General features: G+C 43.2%; 1 protein-coding gene across 1 annotated transcript in view; it reads right to left on the reverse strand.

The window, feature by feature from the left end:
* Nucleotides 1-21,230, reverse strand: part of LOC119164086 (venom metalloproteinase antarease TserMP_A) — a 29,557-nt gene extending 8,327 nt beyond the window's left edge. Inside the window, exons 1-10 of the mRNA XM_037416192.2 lie at nt 21,072-21,230; nt 16,782-16,954; nt 16,565-16,657; nt 15,372-15,492; nt 14,887-14,937; nt 12,010-12,158; nt 10,984-11,055; nt 8,372-8,496; nt 6,139-6,188; nt 1,975-2,083 (exon numbers count right to left, since the gene is read on the reverse strand). Of these exons, the coding sequence (XP_037272089.2) occupies nt 1,975-2,083; nt 6,139-6,188; nt 8,372-8,496; nt 10,984-11,055; nt 12,010-12,158; nt 14,887-14,937; nt 15,372-15,492; nt 16,565-16,657; nt 16,782-16,954; nt 21,072-21,159 (1,031 nt within the window). The 5' untranslated portion in view covers nt 21,160-21,230. The remainder of the gene's footprint in view (nt 1-1,974; nt 2,084-6,138; nt 6,189-8,371; nt 8,497-10,983; nt 11,056-12,009; nt 12,159-14,886; nt 14,938-15,371; nt 15,493-16,564; nt 16,658-16,781; nt 16,955-21,071) is intronic.
* Between the last annotated feature and the right edge of the window lie 1,293 nt (nt 21,231-22,523).

Raw genomic sequence — 22,523 nt, forward strand, 5'->3', positions numbered from 1 at the left:
GAGTAAAGTGAGACGAGGACAGGGTTTTTTTTTGTTTTTTAAGACTGTGCAGAGCCGTTACCACACTGAGGGAGTCTGTATAAATTACTGATTTTTGTATTTGTAATTGTTTGATGTGTTTAGCTGCCACAAGTATCGCATAAGCTTCCGCTGTGAAGATACTTGTGCCTGGATGTAGAGGGCCAGCATCCGAAAAGGATGGGCCGACAGCAGCGTAGGACACAGAGGAGTTAGACTTGGAGGCATCTGTAAGTAACTCAGGACGTGTGTATTTGTGTTGAAGTTCCAGGAAGTATGTTCGGATATGGGCAATAGGTGCATGTTTTGTAACTTCTAGGAAAGACACATCGCAGTCTATAGTCTGCCACTGCCACGGTGGCGGGTATGCTACAGGAGCCATTAAACTGTGTTCAAGTGACACACCAGTTTCTTCAGCTAGACCCTTCAGGCGAACTGAGAAGGGCTGCCTCATCGAAGGCCTGTTTTGAAACAGTGGATAGCGTCTTAAATGTCGCACAATAAATAAATCTGAAATTTGGTGGCGTTGTTCATGTCCTGATTCATTAATTTTCAGACAGCGTGAATTGAACTGTTCTACAAAGGCGGAAAATGTCTCAAAAAATATTTATATAATTGTTTTCTTCAGCTAAAAAGTAAAAAGGAAGTCTTTTCAACATTATGCACGTTGCGTTTAACTGAAAAATTAAAAACAGACTTTTTTTATTCTTGAAAGAAACTTGAAAACGTGCTTTCAGTTCGACGTTAGGAACTGGTAAATAAGGGGGCCGGACGTTTTTGGGGATATAACACTTGCAGTCTTGAAACCGTTTATAATCTTCTAATCTGGGGCCGGTGATATCACCTACACTCCCACTGCGCATGCTCTCGTCTCGCCTTTCGTCCTGCATGCTCCTGTCTCGGGCCAACTATCGCTCTCCCCTCCCCTCTCTCGCCTCGCAAGGCCGACGCAGGCAGCGTCTGCTAATAAAAACCGACTGCTGGCGCTGCACAACCATTCACTGGGCACCCCGTATACGTATGCACTGGACTTCGCATTTGCAATTCAGACAACGGTGTCTTGGCTTTCACTTAGCTTGACGCTTTGCTTGACCTAAGTAGATGCGATGGAAGCAACAGTACCTTCAACCAGTAGTGGGGCACAACCTAATCACAGCGTCCCACCACTCCTTGAAGGCAACGCTTCTCTTTCATTTAATAAACGGGAATATTAAAGATGAAATAATAATTAAGCATTTCCAAATCATCCCAGTTATGCAACATTCACGCGGTGCCCTCCCCGCCCCCCTACACAGTATTCGACACATTCACTCGAGTACCCCCGTGGGAAGATGCGAGCGGATTTTTCTTCTCGCTGTTTTTGCAACATGTTACGATAGATTTTACGTCATATCCGTGACGGAAATACGCCAGCGGAGCCGTGTTGAACCCCTCCCCGGCATAAAACACGCTTTCCTGTTAAAAAGTGTAGTGACTGGAACACCATCCGAGCACTAAGAAGCAACATTGTCCGCAAACAGTCACAGTTCGTCTCTAAGTGCGTTTGCTGGCAGCCCCGCCGCGGTGGTCTAGTGGCTAAGGTACTCGGCTGCTGACCCGCAGGTCGCGGGTTCGAATACCGGCTGCGGCGGCTGCATTTCCGATGGAGGCGGAAATGTTGTAGGCCCGTGTGCTCAGATTTGGGTGCACGTTAAAGAACCCCAGGTGGTCGGAATTTCCGGAGCCCTCCACTACGGCGTCTCTCATAATCATACGGTGGTTTTGGGACGTTAAACCCCACAAATCAATCAATGCGTTTGCTGGCAGGAACAGCAGCAATGCCCTCAGAGCCGCTCGTGATGCAGATCATGACGGGCTGTCAGGCATTCGAATAAGAAATGAATAGCCATTTGAGAACGCCACTCCAAGCCACGGACGCGCCAGCAAGGTTGGTAGGCACAAGACAGATTCACTCACACGTGACACAGCTCGTGGGCGATTGCAGTGACTCCGTTGTAAGTAGTAGCAATGTCTTCGCTCTCGCCAATCTTCAACTTTTGGCAAACAGTGCCACAGAATGCAAGACCTGAAAATGAAGTTTAGTTCAGCAATGCTAACGAGTGGGTCCTTACAATCAATACCATCTTTTAAGAACACACAATATGGTAATGTTGCATGATGTTTAGATGTTATCCACTGCAAAGTCAAAATGGTCACGCAGTCGACTTACGATATATGTAAGACATCCGCGCCGGGGACACTTGGAGTCACCATTATTACCTCGTCCATTGTATTAAAGATACACTGAAGTCAAACAATGAATGGGAAATTACTAAAGTGTTCTCTGAGAACTATAATGTCGTTAATTGTAACATCATAGTTATGAAATAATAAAAAAAAAGCCAAGTAGCATGGGTACATTTCGTGCCAAAATTATCGCACCTGACGCGACGTTATTTGATGAAATCATACAAAAGCACGGGACACGAGAAAAAGGCTGACGAATTCACCACCCGCGAAGAGTTTGTATTTTGCCGACAGTGAGTCGACTATGTTCCCTGAAATACGATGCGTTAAGCCTCTGGCCTGATCAGCAGACATTGTGCTTCATTTTCACGAGCTGCGTAGGCCTTAGTCAACAACGTCAAAATTTATGACTTCACGGCTGTTGGTGCAGAAGTTTCGAGGTTGCGCTCACATTTCGGTTTCATGCGTTTTCTCGCTTGCCAATTGTCTTTTTGTAGTGAGTGCGGTAATTTTGAAACTGTGAAAGGGTATTTTACCAATTCCGGAAGAAAATATTTTTCTTTAGTGTCCCCATAACACTCTTGGGAGAAACTACAACAACCACGTACAGTTTGCTAAGTCCTCGTAATTTTCCTGACATGCGCAAGCACCCACTAAGTAATTATTCGTTTTGTGGGAAAGGGAGGTGCCCAATACGAGGCTGTAATGCGCAACTAGTTGACGCGGTATCAGATTACGAGGAAGAATTGTTGCTTAGCCGTTTATAAGGGGTGGAAAGCTTTATATATATTTTTTTATTTATACAAGTACCCACTGCACCACGAGAGCCTTATTGCAGAGGGTGATTTCGAAACAAACAGATACACTATCAAAATATATGCAAATTCCCATACAAACATGAAAATACGAGCCAATTACAAAGCGGTGTTCACTGCCAGAGAAATTGGCAACACATACGAACGAACAAACCATTTTCAATGCAGGCACCATTTAATGAAGAAAAGAAACAAAATCAAAGTTGTCAGCAAAAGCAAAGCAAGCAGGGAGGCAATTAATATTTCACGGTAGATAAAAAGGTAAAAATGATTGAAATCGGTATAATTCTTTACAAATGGGTCCTTTGGAAGTCTGTTCTAGTGCACGCAGGAGTGAGGGGAAAAAATAGCAACATTGAAACAAGCTCTTGACGCAGCGAATTGTTAATACCCTACACTCATAATCCCAACCTGTAGAGATGAAGTCAGGGATGGGGGATGTACAAGTTTTTTATTCACTCCTGTGCGATTAGAGTAAATTTGGAAAAGATGTTCTAACTTAATGGTTAGGTCGTGTTGATCGCTAGGGTTTTTTTCAACCAAGGTTGTCTTTTATTAATGAAATGCTGCTCTCATAGGTGAAATTATCAGTGATCAACATGACTGTGCAATTCTGGATATGCTCAAGTTTATCAATATTATGATGATGATGCCTAAACGACAGTTTTAACGCCTGTTTATGCCTGAATGGCACTTTTCAGCGCCTATTATGGGTACCTAAGACATCTTTTTTTTCGTGCCTCAAGTTCCGGTCTCCATTCATCACTCAGAAAACCTGGTCCTCAACAAAGATAACACAGCAAGGTGATGAATTAGTGGTGAACTCCATACGAAACGTTAAGTTGCAGACTGCAGGTTGATTAAAAAATCTCGAGATTCTGTTTATCACACCAACACTACTTTTTTTCTGGCTCCATAACTATGTTATACTACACCACAGCAATACTTCGAAGGTTTCCGCACATGTTGTTACTGCACTAATATTTACAAAGTTGACTGACGGCTGAGAACCAATTGCAATAAAATTATAAAACAAACAGAGTTCTTTCCTCTTGCCGAGTGAAGTGTTCACAATGGGTCCTTAAAAGAGTATCACTGGAATGCAACGCTGCTCCGTGTTATGCAACATTACAAAACGCATTTTCTTGCGATAGCAATTACATGTACACTCTAAGCTAAATATTGCCGCCGGTGACGTCGTCACAATTGTATATGTATACGTATATGTAAATGTACACCGTGTATGTATACGTATCTATATATATATATATATATATATATATATATATATATATATATATATATATATATATATATATAATCAAGAAAAAGACTCCGGTGCGCAGAATGAAGCGTTGGACTTCTGAATTGTGAGTGCAAAGCGTTCGCAACTGAGCCACGAAGGAGCATCTTCTTTAACGTTCAAATGGCAAACTATTTATATTTATTTATTTGGATACCCTAAGGGCCCACAGGGCATTACATATTGTGTGTGTGTGTGTGGGGGGGGGTTATGAGGAATGAAATACAGTAACATTTAAGGTATACAACAATTGAAAAGGAAAACTAGAAAGATAACGCAGAAACAATAACATTTCACAAATGAACAGTGACACTCCACAAATGAATACAATCGAAAATCAGTGTAAAATACAATGAAGTGATCTAATGAAAAGTGTTATCACACTCGAGAAACGAGTGGAGCGCTAATTGAAAAGACTGATGATCGATGATAGTGGCAATGCTAGATGGCAGTCAATTCCATTGATCTATTGCTCGTGCAAGAGGTGAATTCCGATATTTTTCAGTGTTCTAAAAATATGGCTTGACTTTATAGGCGTGGTCTAATCTAGACAAGATGTGGTGTGCGGGTATATTATGAGATCGCGAAAAAGACGTGGTGCTACGGTAGAGGCTGTGAAAGAAGGATAACAGGGCGAGTGTTCAACGCAAGGTGAGTGAAGGCATATTAAGAGTGCTTTTTAGTTTCGGGACGCTTTGAAATCGATAATAAGATGATAGGATGAACTGGGTCACTTTGTTTCGGACCGCTTCGAGGTGATTAGACCAAGTGACATGATATGAATGCAAATCCACACCATCTACCACTTAGCGCTAATGATGGGCATCTCAGGAGAGGATGGGGGGATGACTATCGTGTTTTTAGCATTACCAGCAAGATAGCGCTATGAGCTCGCGTCGCCACATCATCACGACGCGGTGGTGCGCGCTCTCATCTCTCACGCGTACTTTTCCACGCTGAGATGGGGCAAAGTGGACGCTCATGCGTGCGCTTCTTTATCTCGCGGCGGAGACAATCGTACGCCTTCACTGCCCTTGACCTTTCACCGTAACAATTCTACTGAAGTCACCGGGCGCACAAAGGTCACTGCAATCGCTGCACAGTCTCCGTTTGTGAAAAGGGCGCACTTTTAAGATACAGCGTAGTAACAACTGAGATGCTTGTTCGGATTCATTCGTACCTGTGAGTACGTTTCGTGCGTCATTTGGGCGTCAGAAACATGGGGCACATTTCTATATGCTTTGCATCCTGTGCGTGACCTCCCAATTTGTTGCTATCATGTTCATTGCAGCAAATGCGAAGCAAAGAACGTGATAGCAACAATGGTGCGACTTTTTTGTAGATTACAAATTTCCTATTACATTTAGCTTTTTGCCAGGTGTACAAATTTTCTACCGTTCCCCGTCATCTAAGTTGCTACGAATGCGCCGCCGCGGTGGTCTAGCGGCCAAGGTGCACTCGGCTGCTAACCGGCAGGTCGCAGGATCGAATCCCGGCTGCGGCGGCTGCATTTCCGATGGAGGCGGAGGTGTTGTAGGCCCGCGTGCTCAGAATTGGGTGCAGGTTAAAGAACCCCTGGTGGTCGAAATTTCCGGAGCCCTCCACTACGGCGTCTCTCATAACCATAAGGTGGTTTTGGGACTTTAAATTCCACAAATCAATCAATCAATAGGTTGCTACGAATAATTAGGCAACCTTTGGTAGCTTATTGGCGAGGTCTGGAATATACAAAGTAAGCGGTCTTGAACTATGTAACATAATATGCGTTGTACATACCGGCCAGACCGTTGTTAATTTTTCCGTTTGGTCTGTTGAACATGTCCAACCTGAAAAGAGTGTCAAACTTGCATGCAGAAAGAGCTTTAGATAATGAAGGCAGAACGCAAAACAAAAAAGAAGTGTCGCTGCTGAAGCGGATAACGAGCACATCAGATATGGTACAATAGCCGTGGATTTGAAATTAAGGCGGTGCGCATGGAAAGTGGGTGACAGCATTGGTATATGTATATATATGCGTGTGTGTGTGTGTTCCTTTTCTGAATAAAACCTTCGGTTGATAGTAAGCGCTGGCGTTGTTCCCTCTCTTTGTCCGTGGGTCAGTGTGCGCTAAAAATAAGTTACAATGCGCAGATGTTTTTAGTGTAGTTTTTCAACGGTTCAACTTGCATCTTGAGCCTTCAAAGTTACTTTTATCACCTGATTAAAATTTCAATGGCCCTATTGAAGATCACATTTTTTTAAACTACCAGTGTGAACTGCAATGCTATTCATATACTATAACTTACTTTGTCATATCATGAGCCTGCTTAAGTAACAATCTGTCCATTTCGAGGTATTCGCGCCGGCTCGCGGATGAAAACGGGTGCAATCTAACAACTGGTTTATTTTAAACACGTTTTTGGGCCGGAAAAGAAATGGGAGGAGTGTGTGCGTTGGTTAACCACTAATGTGACAAACATAGCAATGTACAGAAAGAACGTGACATTAAACACAAGCTCCACTTTGTTCAAATGTGTAAATAAAGTAGGTTATAATACGCCTCTGAAGTCTGTCACGTGTATGCGGGGCATACTGGCAGATGTATTGAACATGCCTGAGGGAGCGCATGTCGACTCTGAAAGGTTCTTTACTACACAATTAGCACTGCATTGCAATGAGTGCGCATGCTCACCTTGTTTTAGCAACGCTATAAATACTTTGGAATATAGGCACTGGGCAGCGAACTTCAAGAAAGATAATGAAAGTAAGCTTATTACACTGGCAAGCTGAAGGAAAAGTGTGTTTGCAACTCATAGGTTCTCTTGCCTGAGAAGGAAATTTCGCTCTTGTCTGTTGTTCATTAAGCATGCGATCATAAGCTGTGCCATGTGCGCCGTTAAAATGCTTCTTGACCAGATTGCGCAGATCCGAGGGTTATTATATTAACGTTTTAAAAATAACTAGTGATTAGATTGCACCCGTTCGTGTGTGTCTTTGTATCTGTGTGCCTGCGCAAGTACATCAAGGTGAATATATTCCAACTAGGCCGAATAACAGTAATTACAATCTGATTACACTGCAATAAATATCGCGATGCAGTGTAATTTGGTGTAGGCAGCTAAACACCTCAGCTAGTTATGAACTCACTGCTAACCCTACGCCCGTACTGTCATCGGAAGCGCCCTCAGCAGCAACAAGCCTTTTAATTGCCCGCCACACCTATACTTGGCGAGAACTTATAATTTCACGTTGCAGTGAAGGCTACAGAGACAGGGCTTCAGCACATTCGTGTAGCTCCAAAATTTGTACGTCAGTTACCAGCTGGTCTCTGTTTTTTTAGCTCACATGACAAAACACTTTTACCTGGCGTGAAGACAAAACCCTGCACCGCACAAATAAGTAAGCAGACCTCAGGCTCTGACACTCAGCCTTTTTCAAGTCGGGGCGTACCCTAACCCCGCGTTATTGCACGAGACTTATCCCTACAGCTAAAAGACACATATTACTTTTGCTATGATATAGCTGACTTGGAACACGTGCTCTGGAGGTGCCTCGAGTTACGCTGTGGTGAACTGAAGGACCTAATGAAGTTCATCAATCTATCCATCTATCCACCCATTCATCCAACCATTCAACGCTCATATCGTTGACGTGTTCCTAAATTATATGAACGAAAATGTAGATGGAAGGAATATTTCGATGCTTCAGTGTGGATTTTAGAGTCCAATTATGAGCATATATATATATACTACCGTGGTTTTAGGACGTTAAACCCGACATATTAAAATTAATATTTTATTGTTTTTTACCTACAACCTTCCAAAACTGTGTCAGTGAAGTCACAAATAAATCAGTAATGTTTTCACCAAGGCTAATTGCTTTTTTTTGATGTAATAGCACACATTTGCTTTGGTTTTGTGGCTTCCACAGTGCTGTCAAGAAAAGCTGTCGCCGAGTATAATCATCTTGTATTACAAATAAAGATGCTAATGTGATCAGTCACTTAAACAACTGGACGCATTGCTCTCACCCTGTTACAAGCATCACGATGTCGTTGCTTCCAGGGACTCTTCCATTCTCGATATATTTTTCGATCCCACCTAACGTCGCTGGTGCATCCAACATGCCTTGGTGTTTGGTCGCGAAAGCATCATCCTGTGTTAAAGATGCAAACGTTATTTATTGGGACAATGTCTTTAGGGCTTGTGCTATCAGAGGGTGAATCTTTACGTCTTTTGTAGCCTATGCTACCCACAGCTTGAGTTGTGCGAAATTTCCGGGGGGAAGGAGCTTCATTCACATTAATTTAAGGAAGGTACAGGTAATATTTGATGTGCATGCTGCTATAAAAAATTCCCAGCCGAAACTTCAATATGGCTGAATAGCATGCTCCTATTTAATCATTTCTCACCGCCTTGGGTACTATACGTTACATGCCATTAGGGTCCCTTATGATGGTTTGTCCAAACGTAAGTCAATATAAGCTAGGGAATAGTTTGTTGCGGTGGTTGTTCGACGAACTTAGAAATGTCGTGATGCACAGGTTTCCGTTCAGGCTAGCACTGGTTCGGAAAATGTTTACATCGCTTATTTCTATAGGTACGGTTTTTTCCCCTCTCCGCTTGCCGCAATGCACATAATTTTCTGGTATTTGTTTTGAGGTGCCTCGTCCAGTAGTGTTGTGACATTGTTAGCCATGTTTGACAGCTTACGAAAGCGTCGCTTACATCCCGCTCCACACAGATGCAGCTTAAGAAAGCAGCGCAGAGAACGAAATGGAATTCATGCTTTTGATTAGCGCGTCTTGTCGAGAATCTGTCAGCTTGGCTGCAAATCGAAATCAATGCACCATCGCATCTCTGCGAAGCGGCATCGCAGTGCATTGGGAGACATGTTGTGCAGCTATCATCTTTAAAGACGGTAACACGTGGGCATATAACGCATGGACTCGCACGGCAAAACTATCGTGGCCCAATGGCGAAAAGTGAAAATAAAACAAAAAAGGTCTATCTGTTTGCTGTCGGCACTCTCTTCACGAATATGATTGTGTTGATTTGACGCTTTCTTTCATATCTATCTTTTGCTTGAGATATATCAGTGAATAAGCATTGTTTTCTATCCAACGTTTGCATGAATATCAGATAAAATGACATAGTGCAAAAAAAAGAAAGAAGAAGAATAACATGAAGAGGTGTAAGGGAAAGACGGAATGATATTATTCTTGCCCCTCAGATTCACATTTGATCAACGCGCCGAGCCACGTGGGGTAAAAGACTGTTTGCCGTGCTCTCTCATATTCTCTTTCACTGAAATGACGGCTGCACGTATCACGCGATCGCTTTGGGCAAAGGCATACCTGCACAGGCGTTGGGGTAGATGGCACACTTATCGCTTGAGTAAATAACGACCACTTTCACTCTATCCGGCATCATAATTTTTATAAATAGATGGTGCATGCTACAGAGGAAAGAATACGTATGTTCGTTTCCGCTCCGTTAAAAAAAACTATTTAATTAGTTAGTAATGCCAAGACACAATGACCTAACAATGCATGGCCTCTTGGTTGAATCTGTTTATGCTTCACTTTATTGATACTTTCAGGAAGGCAGTACGCAATAATTTTACACGCGGGAGAATACAGAAAATTTAACAGGGACTAATTTCATACATTTTGTTTAAAGCTTTGTAAACAAACGGTGCTAGTCTCAGGACCGTAGTATATTACGAGCAAGATCCGACGCCTGCAGTATTCTTCTTATCTCGTTTTAAGCACCACATCAAGAAGCTTCTTACACACTAGCGCTATTTCTTTCTATGGTTTATATAGTACGAATCTCTATCGTGCAGACGGAACTCGGTATTATGCTGCTAATTTTTTTTTTAGTTCTACCTAACGCACTTTAGGTTATTGCATGTATTCTATAACCACTTCCTTCGATGTCAATGGTGTGACTTTTTTGGGATTACTTGCTATTTCCAGCTTGTGCAACTGTTTACACATCATCATCATCATCATCATCATCATCATCATCATCATCATCAGCCTGACTACGTCCACTGCGGGACAAAGGCCTCTCCCATGTTCCACCAGTTAACCCGGTCCTGTGCTCGCTGCTGCCAATTTATACCCGCAAACTTCTTAATCTCATCTGCCCACATAACCTTCTGTCTCCCCATAAACCGCTTGCCTTCTCTGGGAATCCAGTCAGTTACGCTTAGTGACCAGCGGTTATCCTGTCTACGCGCTACATGCCCGGCCCATGTCCATTTCCTCTTCTTGATTTCAGCTATGATATCCTTAACGCCCGTTTTCTCCATCAGGTATTTGTTATTAGCTTTATGTCTGTGACTGATCTGTGATCCGATTGGTGCTAACTTCATGATTGCTCTTATCACGCAAGCACGGGCGGCGCGCCTTCTGTTATGAGCAACAGTCAACCGGCTGATGCTCTGCAGCTGGCTGGTCAATACGCCTGAAGCTGTACTGTTCACTTCTGTGTGTAAAAGAAATCCTGGGATGATTAAACTCCCTGTTCGCTACAGTAACCTCGTTTCTAATCACATGGAGTAGTTTGGTGGCGTAAGTCAAGAATTCAAAATCACAAGCTTTAAATGCATTAAAATTACTTGGAATGTACTCACTTTGCTCCGTGTTATTCCAACTAGGATGAAGCTGATCTTAGGTCTTTCCATGTCGAGATATCTTAAGTTGACCTAAAACAGAGTGTAGAGATCGTAACATGTTCATCAATCGTCGCATTTGCCATATATTAGAAATATGTCATTAGTGAAGCACGCTCAACCACATTTCTGAAACAGCTGAAAGCGCGTTAGCATATATACTTTAATTATGGTAAAATGCCTTCCTAACGCAAGCGAAAATTCACACAGTGTGCTACAGATAAAGGTTTGAAAAGAAGTACGGAAATTCTCAAAAAGATGAAATCCCAGAAGCACTCATTTCAACTCAACGTCTTGTTCGCCCGAGTGGATGCAGACGAGGCACAAATTTAATTGAACCACAGATGTACAAATCGTACCGCAAGAACATTCGTTGGTGAAGCATGCGGGCAGGAAGAAAGTGTGTGGAATGGCGAGCTTTGCTGGAACAAGTGCAGTGCCACCCAGAACATTTACTGCTTTACAATGCCGCAGAGCTTCTCCGAGTCCTCAATGCTTTTTGGGATGGTCGTTCCCTCCAGACGACACTGATTGATGCAGCAATGCATGGCTGCGACTTTGAGCCGACAAGGGCGTATGGCGAAACAAAGAAATCACGATACAATCACGATTCACATTGAGTATGGGCAACGTGACAGCAGCAGGGTGATATAACCTTCTGAATGACCCGTAGAATATTAGAGCAATAGCTGAGCAGCCAAACGGTCCAGCGGAGGAACGGAGGGGTGAGCGGAGCGCAAGACAAAAGGAAGAATGATGGCTGAGCGAATGCTCTGATTGCTTCAGCGGAGACGGCCGGTGGTATTTCTGCGCCACCTGTTGAACGCGGTTGAAACTACGGTCGATCGAGCAGAGGCTTTGCCTGAAGAACGGCCGCACGCTGGCCCACTGCGCATGATGCGCTGCGGGAAACGAAAAGGGCGGGAGGGTGGTTTGCTCTGCCGCTTACTAAAGCACAAGTGATTGATTCTGAGACATTCAACTCACAGCGTTGGTCGTGACTGCCATGTAGGCAATCAGTTCCTCGTTTTTCTTGAAGCTACGCTGGTGCTTCATGTCCGAAATCATGTGAACTTCCACAACAAAAACGTCCGAGTTCCCTTGGTTCGTAGCCTCATGTCTCTGGGTATTGTTTCCTGAATGTACAAGAAAGAAAGTCCTAAATGTACTGCGTTGCTCTCAGTTTTGGTCTTTGTAGCAGCTTGTTAAGCTAAGAAGCGTCAGCATTCATGCCCACTACGAAATTGTGCGTTTTGTTCTGGGGATCTTCGTGGATGTATGTTCCCCCACAAGAAAACAATACAGAACAAATATATTAAAATGTACGAAACGTTGCGTCTAATTCAACCGAAGTCGAAGCTAGTTTTCTAAAAAAATTAAATTATAGTGAAATTTCAGACATGCGTCTTTAGCACGTAGACCAAACTAGCCTGATCATTGATATCGAAGTCGATCAAGTAATAATGTAGTTCTATATGCAAAAACAACAAAATACACATGTACGAAGCTATAAAATACTTTCGGAGAGGGGGTGCCACTAGAGCTGAAGTTTCCACAAGGAAATCTTTGGCCAAGGCAGTAGTTGCTGCTTTTTCAAAGCTCACGAGAACTTACCAAAAGAGAGCTTGCCGAAACTTTGACTGCAATGACATTCTCTTATTTTTATTTTTTCATATTATCAAGCTACTATCTTCCCCTGAACCTTGGCCTAGCACGAATGTGATGTAAATTTTTTCTGCAAAGACATGATGTTTTCTAAAATCACTAATTTGCAATATATGAACAGTTTCTATGCATTTACGTTATTATTAATGAGCTATTTGTCATGCACTCCATTGTAACATTTGCATGGGTATACTTTCTTTTTTTTCCTTTTATCAAATATTTTCACCCGTTTTATGGCAGAATATACTTCTCCAAATTCAGCTTTCTAGCAATATATATAGGAAAATCATCGTTGATTTATTTGCCAAACCAACAAGTATCACACGCGTTCTTACAGAAGTGAATGAATGATTACTGTATAGCTTGATTTGAGATATGCTAAATGCCGATGGGCATTTCACACCTGCTGCATCGTTAACCGCGGATGCACCCACTTCGACGCTTGCTGGCACATCTCCATCCCGAAGACAGACGTTTATGATCGATGGGTAAACGAACCTTTGTGGTAGCTGTACTAGTTTGCGGGGACAGAGAGCAACCAGACCAGGCGGTGTCACAGCCAGAAGAGCATCGCAAAATTGGACGCACCAGTTCAGGCACTTCAGCGAAGGCCGTCATTACGCATCATGTTGAAGAGTTGATTGATTTATTGATATGTGGGGTTTAACGTCCCAAAACCACCATATGATTATGAGAGACGCCGTAGTGGAGGGCTCCGGAAATTTCGACCACCTGGGGTTCTTTAACGTGCACCCAAATCTGAGCACACGGGCCTACAACATTTCCGCCTCCATCGGAAATGCAGCCGCCACAGCCGGGATTCCAACCCGCGACCTGCGGGTCAGCAGCCGAGTACCTTAGCCACTAGACCACCGTGGCGGGGCGGGTTAAAGAGTGACTGAACACCTCGGCCGGACTACGTAGAAACAGAAGTGCACCTTGTCCCCGCCGCAGTGAAGGTGCGTTCTTTCTCGGGGCGAGTGTAAGCGGGGAATAAGAGTTGCAGTGAGGCTGTGTTGGCCAGACAAGGCAGGCGTGCGGCGCAGGGCTATTTTTTGGTATGAATGGATACTGTGAGCAAAGCACGACGGGACGCTTGAGCTAAAGTCAGCACCTCACGGTACGTCAAGGCGTTGACGAAATTTCACTTCTCTTGAAAACACGCCGAATGCTATGAGTACGAACGCCGAACGCTATGAGTACGAACGACGCGTCACAGGAAGTAAGCGAGGTGGCGACAGTAATGATGACTCGCTCGACTTTATCGCTTCCTGAGGGAGGCACCACCACACTGAGAATTAGCCATTTTAGAGGAAAGTAAAGTACACAAAAAGCCCGTTCAAAAGCCTCCTGTATGTGTGCCGTCGTGCAGTCGATATATGCCCGGTATCTGTAGATGCATATCGAGTGGTCGCTGGTCGGAAACAAGTTTTTTTTTTCATTGACATTTAATAGTGTACATTTTTTTGACGACGTCATCTTTATGACGGAAATGCGTCACTGGAGTCTTGGTGAATACAACAACGCTTTCGTGTTCGCAAGGTGCATGTTTTGCAACGTACGAACGTGTTAGGAGTCACAGTGGAGTCTGCTACGATTTATGCGGAATTCTCCGGCTTGTTTGTAGTCTGCAACTGATAGGCGTGAGTGATCATTATGGTGCTGGACGCTTTAGCTGGGCTTCATCAATGTTCTGTTTTCAGATGAAGCAAAGTTAACAAAATAAAAAAAAATAGTTCCAAGCACATGTTTTCCTATTACGTTACTTTGAGAAGTCTTCCGAAATTTTCAAGTTAAAAGCTACGCGACAAATGAATTACTAGGATAAGATTTTTGTGCTGGCTGTGCGCATTCATTTCTGAAGTTTGTTTCCAGATTTTTTGCTAGCCACGTTCTTAAAACGTGCGAAGTGTGCCATTGATTCCGTGCTATCTACTGGACTAACGTATGCGTTGAAGGTACGAAGCAGTTTGGCGAATAAAATGGTTCGTCTTTGCTTTAGGATATGCTTTCCCTCATGGAGATTTGCCGTCGCCACGATGGGTCAAATGTTGTTAAGTAACTAATTTAAAACCAACACGTATCGTGGCACTATATACCAGTGCTTTAAAAACGTAATAGTTTAAACATCTTGGTTACATGAATTTGTGACCGTGAAATGTATAATTTCAACACAATAAATAATGAATTATTTCTTACTCTTCTGTCGGTTCCATTGTCCCCTTTTTCGCGATGGTCCATAGGCCATACCTGAAAAAAAAAAGGTTTTGCATTTATACGCAAACTTAGAGTTCTTCTTCTGTGAAACAATCAGCAATGTTCAAGTTATGCGCAATGAAAGCAGGGACTGGGCGAGGAAGAGTACGAACAGATAAGGTGCAAAAATTCAACTAGAATTTAGCGCGATAGAGTTAAGGAACTCCTTTCAATAAGTTTGCCGTCAGCATAGATGCTGGCATCAGTGTCATTGGTTGTGGGCGAAAAATCTTATCTGTGACTCAATAAATCCAGGAACACCAAGAAACAATAATAATGAAAAAAACTTTGGCGTCCGAGTCATCGTACCCAGATTCTGTGCGTGGCATGCAGGTGTTCTACCGCCAGGCCACATAAGTTTTTTTTTTAGTCTCAAACTGGAATGGGTCTGGTGTAACTTGTAGAAAACTGAAGTGACGAGCTCTTACGCATTGCTCTCGAGTCTAACTTCTCCTCAACTTCGTATACTTTGTGTGGTATTTGTCCATCAAGAGAACGTGGTGCCTGTAGTAAGGGCTTGATTCTCAACACGCTGTCAAGGATACCTTCCTAGAGAAGGAAACAAGTTGACGGAATCAGTTGGCGGAAAATATCTCAAAAAATTTTTGAAAAGCATCAGGGATATAAAAAAAAAGTTTGTGAAAATCTGAACAAAAATTCTAAGGAGGCGATGCTCATCTACAACAAGAAAACATTTTTAACTGAAATGTAGATTTGGACGCCACCCAGGGAATGGTTACTTGAGAGGGCACAATGAAGTATATTACACGATACTTTTTTTCTTTTGCAAAGCTTCATGTTACACAAACGGTTGCATGCCGCAGCATACTGTCGGTGGCGCAATAATAATAAAAAATAACAGACAATAATATCAAAGAAAGTGTAGGGGATCTTAATATTAATATCAGTCATAGCAATAACGGAGTAACGGCGTGAGATGGCGCTGACTATTTGCTCATTTAAATGTGTATACGTACCCTATGAGGTGGGTAAAGATACGACCGCCACCGTGGCTCATTTGGTAGAACACCGGACGCGTTATTCAAATGCCGCAGATTCGGTCCCGGCCGGTGGGAAGTTATCGTTCCGACCGTGTTTTTCGACATTTACATTACAATTACTAGCAATACCACCAGCTATACTTTTCTTGGCGTAATTGTCTGCGTGTCATCATTATTATATTGTGTAGAAAAAAACCTTTAAATTTACATTTCTCTGCAGCGTACTTGAAATGTTGTTCAATAAAATACTGCTAAAATGTGTGTCCACCTGACAGACTGTCTTACACAATACTCCGTACTTTCGTCACAGCCATTCTTACCGACCTTCAGCTGCGTTACTTTAAAGAATAAATTATCTACCGCCCAGGAGGATTTTCCAGTATGATAAAACGTCTTGTTAAATCACTTCTGTCATCAATTCAGACGAATAGCTGAAAAACATTCAAAACCTATAGAGTTTATTCATCTCTACATTTATAGGTGGTTTCGATCATGAGAATATGCTCTTGAATCGATGATACTTTCACATGCGATTTATTTAGAAATAGAGAAGGCAACTGTTTGACAACGTTGAGGGATAAATTTCAAGCCTTAAATTGGCATAGGAAGGAAGGACTTACGACTTGGACTGCTCCATCAATATTGCGTACCATCACAGAAGACTGCCGATGCGAGTCGTGGTACAGATCCTTCTGAATGGAAGACGTGTCCACCTGCAACGTATAATTTTCTTACCCTTTGTTTCTTATGTATAACGATGCTGTGTCATTAGAGCTTTATTACTGCAATAACTTGCTTGGCATGCTTAATTATGAAATATAATCAATGTGAACTTACTTTTTCAACATGGTGTTCTTCCTTACCACTCGTAACAAAGAGTAGCTCATCAGCCAGTACAAAACTTCTTTCAAGATTCAGTGTTATGTCTTCTGTAATCTTAAGGACCATGCTTTCCCCGGCCATCCTCTCTTCCAACACGCTTGGATATGCGATGACTTCCTTTTCTGTTTCTGAGCAGAATGAAAACGACATATTGCTAATCGAGGAAGTGCGTCGTATTTGCAGAGAAAAGATCGTCGCGTTTATTGGTTGGTTGGCTCATAAAGCATTCCAACACATGGAAGTAGTGATCTTCATCGCATTAGAGGTCTATGTTTTCTAAATACACTCCTATGCGTCTTTTTGGCAAAGTTGTCTTTCTACAGGCACTCACTGGCCTAATAAACTCGTGGATTTCGAGGAGATGAAAGCAGGAGAACGCAGAGCTTAGCTGGAAATACATGTGTGGGAAAAAAACGGTGAGGGGCAAGACATGTGGAGAAGGGTATGTCACTGACGCCATACTTTTGGTGGGGCGTAAAATACCTGTCCCGCATACGGACGGACGAACATGGTTTAAGAAAGTTGGCGTTTCAGCTTGTTCACAATAAAACATCGGCATAGCAGCTCGTCTTTTTAAATGAGGCACGTGAGGTCAATAAGGCACCTGGGGAGGTTATCGTCATTGCGATTAAGAGTGTTCGGCCTAGTGTGATTAAACAAAGACTCAAGATAAAGGCATGCAGCTTGATTTTTCTTCCTGGCAGATATACGGGCTTTGTTTTTGTTGATAGCGTGTGACACAGCTGCGCAGAGCTCGGTCAAGATATTGGACCCAATGTGTTTTTGTGGGCGTCCTTCTTGTACTTTTAGAGCCTTGTATTGAAGCTGCCGGTTATCCCCACGCAGACGTAGGGGCAGTCCGCACAGAGGACGAAAACTGCAAAGAGTGAAGCAACCCTTTGCAGCACAGTTATGAGGTTCTCAAAAGGAGGTGGCGCACAACCAGTCCTCGAACCAGTCAGACAACTACGAGGTGGTAGTTCTGAATCTCGGTGTCAACTTCTATCTGGGTCAGGCTAAGCATGTTCTTTGGTTGGTCAGTCTCAGCGTTATTAGGCTTAAACATGCGTTGTAAAGGCCATGTCTAAGCTGCGCACTAAATCCACAGTGCCTGCTTGTCATTGCGAGAACGTGATAATGTCAAGAGGCTACGTGCGTAAGAACCAGACCACTGTGATACTTCCTGCAGACAAGGGTAACACTATGGTACTTCTCGACAAGATAGAAAACAATGAGAAATGGCGTTTACTTCTGAGTGATGCCCAAACATACGCACATCCTCAAAGAGAAGATGTGTATACACTACGGATGAGAACTAACAGACTGTTATGCTTAATAGTCTTTGGCGTGATAGTCTGTTAGATTTCATTATTATTGTGTCCAACATAGAAAAAATAACAGGCTGACATCTTCTACATGGTGACGTCCCCACAAAAGCAGCTATCTTACTAACTGCTTTGCCACAAAGGCCTACCACCAGCTATATACGGCTCCAATTTTATAGTGATGGAATTGAGAAGCCGTATTGGTAGAACAAGCAGCAAACTGAGTTTCAAGCTTGCAATACAGCAGTCGTGTACTGCATTACACTTGCCTGAGGTTAATTGAGTATGAGCCAAATGGGCAGATATGTCAATGAACGGCTCAGGCAGCGTGGCAAGGGGAGTTTTATGCGCGGTGCATGGCAAGAAGTGCGAAGGTTGTATCCCAGCGCCTGACGCTTTTTGATATGCGCGTTGAATTTCAACAACAAAAAAAGAAATTTAGTAGAGTCTTCAAAGTACACTTGTCGTATGACGCATATGCGTCAGCACCTAATTCATTGCATTGCCTAAAAAATAATTTGACTACCTGTCGGTGTCAAAACGACGTTTTTGTGGGTGGCACAGATACAGCGATGAAATTTCTTTTGAAAAAGTTTTGTTATTGACGAGACACGTGCGTGTGCACAATTTAGTTCTATATATCTTGTCCTTCATGGCGATTAAAACATTGCTGGGACCTGGAGGTTGCTTTTTCTGGCTCAGTCATCCTTGTTCATGCTCGGTATAGTATTATAGAAGCATCGAACCCTGAGGGTTATTACAACATTATCACCACATCAATGCTTGTGCCACAAAAATTAGTTAAATTTCACGACTTGATCACTAAGGGCCCGCTAAATATGATTAAGGCAGTAGCTAGCTCAACAAATGTCTGCCAAGTGACGCCGGCAAGCCGAAGAGGCCGAGTACGCCCATGTCCGAAAAGAGCAATCGTGGCTGGAAGATCCGGAGGTGATGACAAACCTAACGTCATCTTGACGGCATGACTGCGTGATGTCACCAACAACGGAGTGCTTGCATACCTACGACAGGGGCGAACGCTTGGTTTCAGCGCGAGTATCTGTGTGTGCAGTGTGGTCGTTGGTGTCATGTCTGTGGTTTAACTCGAACGTGTCCGCGCTGAGAATGTATAAATAACTCAGAATATCACCTAGCAAAACATACCAATGACCTCAAAGCAACCTAGAAACAACCCGCCTCACCTACCTTAGGCAACTTAGAAGCATAGAGGTTAGTGTTATGAGAAGACTGCTGAAGAGACCTGACATAGAATACTATAAAACAATGAGGTGCATGTGTAGTGTGTGCCGTAGACAATGCTCGGGCCGGAATCATGGGTGGATGTTGCTAGCCATGTCAGACGCGCTAATCTCTCACAGTCTTTAGAATGGTCCATATTTGTTGTTACAAACATGCATAGCTTAGTGCAGGCTTCAGGGATTTATTTCAATACAGAATATGTTCAAGGATGTCTAGTAAAATCACTGTAGCAGAAAGCTTCTGACGCCGACGTGTAGTATTGAGCACATCTCGAAATTGCTGACCCCCAAAAATTTTGATCACACACTTGCTCTATGCGTGTCGGTGGTATGGTGCGTCCCTTTCATTTGGGCGTTTTGTCATTTACGAAAATACCGCAGGTCGTTGCATAAAGCGTTAAAGAACGTGAGCGACCCTACGCGGAAGGGAACTGCCACTCGACGCTATATGACGCTAGAACACAAAGGGAAAATTCAGTGATCAGGCCCGACATTCTGGGAAAACTTCACAACTCATGCAGTGACTGGCAGCAATGCGCTTTTTGGAGCTGATCGGCAAGACCACAAAAAAGCTAGTGAGATTCAAACCAGTGATACTAAGTATCGTGGGAAACGAACATTTCAAAATTCGTGTTGTACAGGTCCAAGACATCTACGTGTTGCAACGTGCAATTTCCTCCGCTCAACAAAACAATGGCTACCATTCTCATGTCTTCTTCGTAAACAGGGAGTGAGTTAGTTCGAACGCTTCGTCTACCATCGCTGTAAGATAGCTGCCTTGGTAGAAACTTTGCGCCTCCAGGATCTTTTACTGCTCCGAGTGCTTTCAGCTATAGGGGTATTGTAATTATCAGTAATTTAATTTTCACGAAGCCCTTCGCACTGTAAAATTAAATGGAATGCATCCCTCTATGGCTCTTCCACGTTTTGAGTATGTGATGGCGTGATGATTAGCCAAAGCGAGAATGAAGAATAAATAAACCGTCCATCTGTTTTCTTGAAAGACAGATACATGGATGTTCTGTACGACCAGTGGGTGAAAACGAGTGATTTCATGCAATACTTTGCAAAGTTGTAATTACCAGCAGAACGAACACCGCCGTGGTTCTTCTCACAGTCTTAATGGGTTAACCACAGTTGGAAATTTAGTTCCGTTTATTAGGCCTGCATCAGTTCTCGTTATATTGAAATCACTTTAGCGAAGAGCACTTAATTTTATTTATGCTCCTAAACTATTTTGTACATACTTTCTCACAATACCTGCATGAAGCAGTGAGCGAGTGAGTGAAAAAACTTCATTTGGTGAACAATAGGCACGAGTTAACTCGACGTCACCTGGCTAGGCCCACTCAGGGCGGTCAGGTTAAGCAGAGAAAAATAAAATTAATAGGTCTTCCGAATATGTTATGCATGAATGTGTATTCGGTAAAAATATATTGTTTCTCAAATGATTTTCGAAAAATCACGACCAATTATTACTCCTTGCGCAACTTATTCGGTGAATCGCATTGTTGCACACATTGTAAAGGTCAGACACTCACGCAGAACAACGAAAATGAAAATAAAGTCAACGCATTTAGTGGTGTTACACTTGTCCCCGACCCGTAATTCGGCGCTTACACCTCCACTTTCGCGAAAATTCTGTTCTGTTAACCACTTACTTGCGCACCATGAAAGCGCGAATTGCAGCGCTATAACGGCGACAAACATTTCCCGTGCATTCATGAAAGTCCGCTGATTAATGTGCATTGCTTATACACAAGTGTCCATTGACGGTGTTTTGAGAAATCGGGGCTGGCTCGCTGAAAATATATCACTGATTCAGACGCCCACCGAAAAGTTCACCTCGTCATCAGTGCATCTGGATTAAAATGTACTGCTGTGCTTGTTGATTACGTTACAGCTTATGGCAGCCCGCATTGACAGCAAGGGCAAATCAGTCACGTTCAAATAAACAATTTCGAAAGCGCAGACGCCTTTGTCTCATCGAGCGCGTCCGCTTCGTCCTAGTTCTTGAAGCACGCTGCCATGACCTGCCGAATCTGGAGTCGTTTAAGGCCAAGGTGCCAACTTGCGGTAACATGAAGCGATCCAGGTCAATGCGTTCAAATGCCACGGCGATGAGCTACCACCCTCAACGTTTGATATAGATTAGAAACAAAATGTCACGATGATATCATATTTTCCCTTCACTTCACTTCAGAGAGTTAGGGTTCAACCTAATGCTGAAAGAGTGATCCGCCTCTCAACACGTCACGAAGTGGCCACCTGCAAACGGTGTCCGGGTAACATTTAGTTCAAAATCACGAAGGAAAAAAAAATCACGCCCATCGCTCAGCCTCCTTACGACTGTAATCAATCATAAAATGTTTTATAAATGGTCTTCCTTAAAAAGAATTATTAAGCAATAAGTGTAGATGGCAGGGCTTGTTTTCTTTGTAAGAACCAATATTACTGCTAGATTAGATTTGTGGGGTTTAACGTCCCAAAACCACCATATGATTATGAGAGACGCCGTAGTGGAGGGCTCCGGAAATTTCGACCACCTGGGGTTCTTTAACGTGCACCCAAATCTGAGTACACGGGCCTACAACATTTCCGCCTCCATCGGAAGTGCAGCAATATTACTGCTAAATAACAGACAATGATGCCAAGAAAAGTATGGAGGATGTTATCAGAAGTAATTCGAACGTAAACGCGAAGAAAGCAAAATGGGCGTGAAAGTAACTTGCTACTGGCACGAACTGAACCTGCGACCTTTGAATAATGCGTTCGATGATCTACCCCTCAGTTACGGGGGCAGGTATCCGCTTGTCCGGATTCTAGGCTATGTATTTGCCTTTAAACGGGGGGGGGGGGGGGGGGCAGTCACTGATGTCTGCTGTCCTTACGTCGAATGTCAGACGCTCTTTCTTGCCTGTCGGCTTCACGTCGCACGTCATCTTTTTACAAGCCGGAAGCAGACCGGTAGACCCTCGCATACGACCAGATAGCATCGAGTGTGCCAGAACGAGATCTTTCTTATTATGGGGCACGTATACTCTAGTCTACAGAAACATCTATATAGTCCACTCTCTCGTCTCACACATAGAGTCTAAATGGTTGTAGTTGTT

The sequence above is a fragment of the Rhipicephalus microplus genome, chromosome 8, assembly GCF_043290135.1.
Source record: "Rhipicephalus microplus isolate Deutch F79 chromosome 8, USDA_Rmic, whole genome shotgun sequence".
Lineage (NCBI taxonomy): Eukaryota > Metazoa > Arthropoda > Arachnida > Ixodida > Ixodidae > Rhipicephalus > Rhipicephalus microplus.